Source organism: Amia ocellicauda, chromosome 21, assembly GCF_036373705.1.
Source record: "Amia ocellicauda isolate fAmiCal2 chromosome 21, fAmiCal2.hap1, whole genome shotgun sequence".
NCBI lineage: Eukaryota > Metazoa > Chordata > Actinopteri > Amiiformes > Amiidae > Amia > Amia ocellicauda.
In genome coordinates, this window is record NC_089870.1 from 8,834,450 (window position 1) to 8,843,127 (window position 8,678).

An 8,678-nucleotide genomic window follows, 5' to 3' on the forward strand; every position below is an offset into this window, starting at 1 on the left:
TACTGATCAAGTGTTTTTGCTGTAAGTGCATTGTATTTAAATGTCAACATTATTTAAGTGCATACAGCTTGACACTGCAGACAAAAGGAAGATCTTTCTGCCCTAAGTACTCTGAATGGTGCTGACAGGAGGATTATTTTGTGATTAACATTGATAAACACCAACACGTATGTGTTTTTTATTTTTCTTCACACAAGCACATCTATTACAGTAACTGGGTGTGTAACTAAACATTTGCAGACTGTTGAGCTATATGGATATGTTAGTCCAATGTTATTTTATATAGGGAAGTCCAAGTGTTAAATGAGGTCTATAAAACCATCAGGTTAATATTGGCCTATACCTGGATTTTAAAATGGTTTATTAGTCAGGGCTGAGTTTCAATCTTTAAAAAAAGAAAGAAAGAAAGAAAAATGAAGAGTTGGGTAAGACATGTAATCTTAATTTATTCGATGTGCTCTGTTCTGTTCCCTGTCCTTGTTCCCTGTCCTGTAGCTAAACAACATGTTTTAAGTACTCTGTGTGCATGCCTGCCTAGTTGCGTAAATACGATCTTTCTGATGAAGTCACCCTTCACCTAGTTAGAATTTGGTTCTTGGAACTTGGAGAAAACAGCTGCCGGGAGACTTGTTTTTGTTGATACCACAGTGTTGAGAAGTCACATCCCAGGGAACGCCACAGTCCAGTGACGTAAGGGACAGAAAACCACGTCTGCCTGGCAGCTGTGGAAGACAACAATGCCAAGCCTTCATGATCTACTTCAGCAGTCTTTCCAGATCCATGCATCTGCAAAACAGTTTGGTATAGTGTGCAAAAACAGTATAATGAATTAAGTGAGCAAAATAATAGTGACCATATCAATTAAGGCTGTACATTTAATTAAACAGTTCAGATCTTGGCAATATACTGTTCCCCCAAGACTGTAATCTTGAATATATTCTACCTGGCATTTCAAATGCTTACCTTGCAGCCTGTAACGTCAGCACACCCAGGATGGATTATCTACCCTGGTCGTCAGTTGCACCTCAAGGTGTGTGTTTCTTTTCACTCTTGTTGACTCCGCCTTGGTCTTGGTACATATGCAAACATTTAAAGGGCACCTGGATGAGAATCTAACTGGATGTCTTATACCTTACATTTTGAGCAAGACAACTCCATTGCTCACATGGTTTGGGGATCATATTGCTTTCTTCCCAAGATTTTTCTAAAACCTTGTTATGCTGACATCTTAAAGTTTTTGCAAAGTAGCTGCTGTAAAAGAAAACACGGCTGCCGTTGGCAAATCAAATTTCAGCTTTGCTGTATTTGAATATGTGGTTTAATGTTTGAATGACACAGTGTGACGAGACCGCTCAATTTACACATGGACTCCCGTCTGCCCGGCGGGACCATATTTATACCACTGCACCCCGTGACCGGCTCCTCCAATCACGGCTGCGCCCCAGTTCTCGCGGGATTTACCTATTCGTTGTCATGCCGAATAGTTATGGTGTTGCAGAAATGTTTCATACCATGAATTTGGTTTCTGTCAAAACAGTTGCTTTTGTGAAATAATAACTCTAAAAAGTGGAAGGGAATGAAACAGTTGGAAAAACAATTAATGTTTGAACACGTTAATTATATATATATATATATATATATATTAAAAAAAAAAAAACCTGCATTAAGCGCGCCTCATACAGTGTTGTATTGGAGGATTCCGCACGGCCGTGGGCCTGAGGCTGGGCGCTATATCAGAATCAGACTGGGAGGTAAGCTTACTGATAGATAAGATAGGTAACTGTTGTAAACTAAACAGTACAGTTTTGCTTTTATTCTCAATGCAGTACTAAGTAAGAGTGCAATGTCAGAAATGTGAGGCATATTGATGTTAATGTCGCCTTCATGCTAATTAGATAAGGAGTGTAGTGATGTGGATCAGGCCCCTGTTGCAAACATTTCAACTCTTTTGGCCGGGTTTAGAAATTGAATGCTCTTACACCAGATGCAGATATTACATGCTGGACGTTTTATGATATGCATTGGATTCGTTTTAATCTCAATGCAGTATTAACAGTGCTAGTTTATGGCGAAGCTTGTCTCCAGTTTTGTAAACTGCATTTTGATTCATCTTATTTGGGAAGGAGTGCTTTAATCCTAATTATCCTGCATCAGTGCTCACAGTGATGTGAAGAAGGACCATTGCCTGATTTTCAATCTTTTTAGTTCAAGGGGCAGTTATGCATTGTATTTGTTATTACTCCTGTGATCCATGTAAACGTGCACACTATAACAGCACAATTGTAGATTATACAATAGAAAGACAACAGGGGTCTGCGTATAAACCAATACACATTTTTTTACTTGGAAGTTGTGTGAAAGTATTTCAAAAGCAAAGAGAGCATATATGAAGTGTTAAAACCTAACAAAATAATTGCAGCAGAACTCCTGTGGTGTATTTTTGTCCTAAGGGTATGTTCTGGAGAAAAGCCATATGTAGCTATTTAGAAGTGTTGCCACATCTAAGTAACCTTGGTAGGAATTAGAGGTTTTATATAACCCTGGAGGAACAGCTATTGAATTTGCATAGCTAATCTGATTTAAAAGGAGCCACAGACAGGAAATGAAACACCAGAAAAACACTTTGGAGAGGGTTTGGATCTTGTGTTTTGCACCTTGTCTATAGAGTTATATCTGTTGAAAACCTAACTAAATCAGTATCTGCAGAAATATAAGTGATTCAGCATAACGTGAATGAGGTCTATCGTGTTTCCCCAGATTGTATAACTGTACAACTGTATAACTGGTAAATGCAAGCATTTTGATTGTTACTTTGGGTGTGAAGCACCAGGTAACATAATTCATCGAAGAACAACAAAAATAGTGTTAGGATTAATTTTTATGGTGGGCCTCAACATTTTTAGGTAAACTTCTGTAAAGTTAGAAATCCTTGAAATACCAAGGTACAAAACCGCCTTTTTCTTTGTACTCAAATGAAGAAGGAAAATAAACAAATCTTTACTTTACATTTTATTGAAGTTTACATATAAAAATAAATATTTCCTTTTACAACAAAGGTATCAGATAGTTACTGGCAGGTAACATAAACAAGACTTTATTTTGTTGGTTCACAATCATCTTCATCTTAGCAGCAAATCAACATTAATACAACTACTATTGCACAATGCCCGCAATGTTTTATGTTTAAAAAACAAATGTAAAAAGACAACCATTACAATCACATGCTTCCCTTTGCACCGTTTAAATGGATAATATAGTGTTACATCATAATGGACCACAGTGTTAAAATGCCACAACATTGTTCACAGGTGAATACTTAGCATGACAGGGAACAATAACACTAATACAGTGAGCCTGGTGCTTGGAGCCTGTTTATTTTGTCAGATTATTATCATTATGGTGTCAGAAGTGTGGCAGTCATGGTTTTGGCCACAGCAACAACAGGCGATTTTCAGATGCAAAGCACAGGCATTGACCGTTTTTGACTCGACTAGTATGGCATTAGGGACAGTGTGGCAGCTTCAATGGAGAATAAATGGTCATCCTCCACCTCAGGGCAGTAGAGCCTCATGAAATCTGCCAGCCGGAAGAGGTACTCGACATTGTGTCCGGTTTTGCCACTGCTGACGACGATCTGAGCAGCGATCTCCTCTGAGGTGGCGGGTCCCAAGTAGATGGGATTGTCCGAAGTGGCGATGTAAACCAGGGCCAGGACCGAGGGCTCGTCGGCACGGGGGATGAACTCCACCAATTTAGTCACGTAGCCGCCCAGGACGTTCTCCCTCACGTTCAGGTACTTAAGGGACTCCTGGATCTGGCTGCCAGTCACCTCGTAGGCTATCCCATATGTACAAGCCTGCAATAAGAGGGAAGCATCTTTTAAAACCTAGAATTGCTTTACATTAGAGGTCATGCTTGAAGTCACACTTATTTAGCACTCCTAAAATCAGCCCTGCTTGAAATTGATATTAGAGACACCAGAGGAAACATTGTGAACTGTAGAACTACTTTAAGCACCGGGGGCTTAAGGCCACAAAAGTACATGAAGTACAGTTTGAGGGCCCAAGCAAGCTCTTCTTTATGAACAGACAGCTGAAGGTTGTTAATCACAGATTCAGTCTTGGGGGGCAGGAGGGAGTTTTAGATCTAATCTTAGCAGCAGTAGCCAACTTTAAATAAGATGTCATACTACCTAAATCGTGATAAGCACATTAGGTTAAATATAACACAGGAACCAGAGTAACTGGAAACAATACTTACGTCATGGTCTTCCACTAGCGTCACCACCCGGCCAGGCTACGTAGAGGAACAGAAAAGGAACACGTTAATATCATGTTACAAATTTTCTGATAAACACACAATATTATACAGCCACCCATTTACTGATTTACACTAAAATAAAATGTTCACCCCTGCTGATACCTGCCTTATATGTATATGTATTGTCCCCCAGTAAGAGAATCAGGTGTCGAAACTGCAGAATCGTTTATCTATACGGATATATACAATCTTCTAATAGAGCGCTATACAGGTGTATATATTGGCAATGTAAAGGTGCTTACCATGTCATTATTGCCTCGATGGAAGTTGTCTCCGTGCCAGAACCGTCTCTTGTAGCCCTGGATGTACCCGACCTTGCTTCTGCTGAACTGGAAGTCGGGTTTCCAAACCAGGGAACCGTACCCGAAGATCCACAAACTGGATTTCGCTGTCGTGATATCTTTTATTTTCATGTTGAGACTGGTATAGAAGAGCAGTTTAAATGGGTAGATTTCTATTAAGACTGGAGTTGGTACTGGTTTTCTGACGCAATATTGCAGTTCCCGTTTCACTCTGCGATGCCGACATTAGAGATGCTGCCGTCTTTATATAATCCGTCTTGCTTCCATTTTTTTCATATATATTTATTATCTCGAAGACGTGTGTATTCTGGAGATAGATTATAACTCGTTTTCAGTCGGTCCATTGATCCAATATAGCCTGACACCCTATTTGAATTGACTAACTCGCACTGGAGGACTGGCGGCTGCGGCGCGTTTATAATCCGGACGATCCCAACACGTGTGTTTGTTGTGCTGCGCGTCATGCGTCTGCTGGTTTAGACCAATCACATTACAGGAAATCCGGGCTCTGAACCAAGGGTGTCCAATAGGAATGAGCGACAGGGTGAGGGAAAACATAAGACAATTCTGAGACTCTTATTGGTAGAGCACTCTTATTGGTCACGCCTCTCTCAAACGATGATTGGGTAGAAGGTCTGTCGATCAAAACGGAACGGGATGGTGATTGGGTGCATCTCGCTCGAGAAGTAGTCCTCATTACAATGCGTGTATTCGGCTGATGCAACGATTCGCAGCGTTTCACGTCCTTGTCGGCTGTAGGCAAGGAGAGAGCAGATTGCATCAGACACTGGGACTGCGGGGTGTGATGAAATATCTCCAGAGACTGAGCCTGGCTGTACTGGGAAATGTGCACAGTAAAACACTGGGCATATTACAACAGTACTAGTGTTTTTAATGTGCTTCAGTATATCAAAACTGCCATAACTCAGGCATTTTATCACACACCTATAATCCTGTTATTTACAGTATGTAGAATACATGCAACATTGTAATTGCATGTTGCCAATTCTACAGAAACTATTGAAGCTTTTATTTAAATACAATAAATAATAATCTAATAATAATCTATAATAACACACATGAGAAACATGTTAACAAAAGTGCAGTAGTACAATTAGTACAAAATACAATAATAAATACAATCACTAAGTGTATATAAGGTATAGTTCCAGAAATCTTTATAACTGAACGATTAGCTTTATAATGAATATGTGTATTTTAATACAGTATGCTTTATTGCATGTTTAAATATTTCCTTTGTTTGTTTTCACTTTTAGATTCCCAATATTCTTATTTTTTGTAAATAAAATACATATATATTTAACTAGGATCTCTCCCTTTATCTGTGTGTGCCTGCTAAAATAAACCTGAATGTGTTCAATTCCTTTGTTTTCTGAAGTTAAACAGCTCAGACAGTGATGTACTGTGTTTCTGTCCGTCTCTAAGACATTCCAGCCCTAGTCATTCCGATACTATGTGCGCCGAAAGTTACATTGATAGTTACAGTCTGTTCCTGGGTTAAGTGCTAAGACGCCCTTCTATCATAGAAGGCATTTGACCTGTTATAAGAATCTAGCTCATTTGCACTATCCAGGTTGAATGAGGTGCGTGAAATCGTGCTTCAGGGAGGGGTCCAATAGGAATTAGCTGCATCATTCCACCATATTAAACTCCCATGCCTTTAAGTTTGATCATAATAGGTTAGTGAGCTTGTTGATAGAACAGCTCAGAGGCTTGAAACGGAAGGGTGAAGGCGAAACCTTAAGTTTCATTATGGGCTAGGATGCCTAAGTCACAGGTAAAACAACAAACACTTCATACCATTGCCATACGTACTCCACATAAAATCTAAGGCAGTAACGTCCCGGAACAGTTTAGCTTTAGTTCATGTCAGACTGCATGTGCAATACATAACCAGAATCAGATCTTATTCTTTTGTTTAATAAATTATGGCTGTTTGAACTGTATGTGCCTGAATGCACTGGAAATGGAAAATTAAGTTAGTTCTGAAATACGGGAAAGGCTGCTATCAGAAAGCAGATTGGCACTGATACCAAAAACTGCTGTAGCAGCATCCTGTCTTGACTTCTTAGAGAATTGCATGAGACTAACTGGGTGTTGATCTAGAGTCTGTGTGGTAGAGCCAGTGCCTAAAGTGGAGCTGATTCATTGAGTCTATGATGCGCACATTCTGGTATGGGTTATTCTATACACCGCCAGGCCCAATGAAAATACTAACTTTGTTCAATGGATTTAGTTGAACTCCTTTATAAATTATAGATTAAGCCATCAGTCTATGATTTAGTTATAGGAATTCATGTGTACGTATGTTGTAAGGTTAATGTTTTTAATTTGAATCATGTTGTGACATGTATTACCTCTGCTGCTCTTATAAGTAAGCCATGCTTACCTGCAAACAGAAGCAAAGCAATCTACAACTGATGGCAACTGTCTTTAGCTACCAGCATATATGTACTCTGCATAGGTATGTGCCAGTAGTGTTTCATTAGTGCTCTCTTTAGCATGCAGGGTCTTCAAGGAATACTGATTCAAAGCCTTTTCAGAAGACGCTGTGGAGAACATAGCAATTCATATACATACTTCCTATTGAGATTTCTACTGTGCTCTGCTTTCTAGTCCATTCGGGAAACACAGAAGAGGACAATCCCACTTTGTATTTCACACTTTTTCAAATTTACCATTATATTGTCATTGCATTTTTTGTTAAAAGCTAGAGAGCACATTTGTAAATTCCCTCTCTCACAGTTCTTGAACTAAATTATCCTTCATGAGCTACATGATAAAGATGAAGCATGTCAAGGGACAAAGCAATGTCAAATATGTGTATACACCGATCAGCCATAACATTATGACCACTGACAGGTGAAGTGAATAACACTGATAATCTCGTTATCATGGCACCTGTCAGTGGGTGGGATATATTAGGCAGCAGGTGAACATTTTGTCCTCAAAGTTGATGTGTTAGAAGCAGGAAAAATGGGCAAGTGTAAGGATCTCAGCGACTTTGACAAGGGCCAAATTGTGATGGCTAGACGACTGGGTCAGAGCATCTCCAAAACTGCAGCTCTTGTGGGGTGTTCCCGGTCTGCAGTGGTCAGTGCCTATCAAAAGTGGTCCAAGGAAGGAAAAGCGGTGAACCGGCGACAGGGTCATGGGCGGCCAAGGCTCATTGATGCACGTGGGGAGAGAAGGCTGGCCCGTGTGGTCCGATCCAACAGACGAACTACTGTAGCTCAAATTGCTGAAAAAGTTCATGCTGGTTCTGATAGAAAGGTGTCAGAACACCCAGTGCATCGCAGTTTGTTGCGTATGGGGCTGCGTAGCCGCAGACCAGTCAGGGTGCCCATACTGACCGCTGTCCACTGCCAAAAGCGCCTACAATGGGCACGTGATCATCAGAACAGGACCACAGAGCAATGGAAGAAGGTGGCCTGGTCTGATGAATCACGAGTTCAAGATGTTGACTTGGCTTCCAAATTCCCCAGATCTCAATCCAATCGAGCATCTGTGGGATGTGCTGGACAAACAAGTCCGATCCATGGAGGCCCCACCTCGCAACTTACAGGACTTAAAGGATCTGCTGCTAACGTCTTGGTGCCAGATACCACAGCACACCTTCAGAGGTCTAGTGGAGTCCATGCCTCGACGGGTCAGGGCTGTTTTGGCGGCCAAAGGGGGACCTACACAATATTAGGCAGGTGGTCATAATGTTATGGCTGATCGGTGTATGTGTGTATTTATGAATACACTGTTGTGTATGACAGAATGCACGAGCTCCATTTTAAATAATGCTATATTCATTTAGTTTTACAAATAGTGTGTTGGAAATCAGTGAAGTAGCAAATGTTCTCTCACCAATTTCTTTTCTACTCACAGAGATGTTGTGATTAAAATCAGTTAAATGTCTTCATTGCTGTTCTCCCTCAGACACTCTCAGTTTTGGTATATGTACCCTTATCATAAAATTCAGTTAATATTTGTACTGCCTATTGGGGGGTTGGGGGTTAGGGAGTTTCGTTCAAGCTAGCGGGGGCC

General features: G+C 40.5%; 1 protein-coding gene across 1 annotated transcript; it reads right to left on the minus strand.

Moving 5' to 3' along the window:
- Window positions 1-2,996: 2,996 nt before the first annotated feature.
- On the minus strand, window positions 2,997-5,027 carry chac1 (ChaC, cation transport regulator homolog 1 (E. coli)). The gene is made up of 3 exons (XM_066694536.1): window positions 4,563-5,027; window positions 4,261-4,296; window positions 2,997-3,856 (listed from the first exon to the last, which is right to left on the minus strand). The coding sequence occupies exons 1-3, from the start codon at window positions 4,731-4,733 to the stop codon at window positions 3,491-3,493; spliced, it is 573 nt and encodes a 190-aa protein (XP_066550633.1). The 5' UTR covers window positions 4,734-5,027; the 3' UTR covers window positions 2,997-3,490.
- Between the last annotated feature and the right edge of the window lie 3,651 nt (window positions 5,028-8,678).

Coding starts and splice junctions, on each gene's coding strand:
- chac1 (XM_066694536.1), bottom strand. CDS start 4,733: ATGAAAATAAAAGATATCACGACAGCGAAATCCAGTTTGTGGATCTTC. Junction 4,297..4,562: donor ATCGAGGCAATAATGACATG/GTAAGCACCTTT, acceptor TCCTCTACGTAG/CCTGGCCGGGTGGTGACGCT. Junction 3,857..4,260: donor CGCTAGTGGAAGACCATGAC/GTAAGTATTGTT, acceptor CTCTTATTGCAG/GCTTGTACATATGGGATAGC.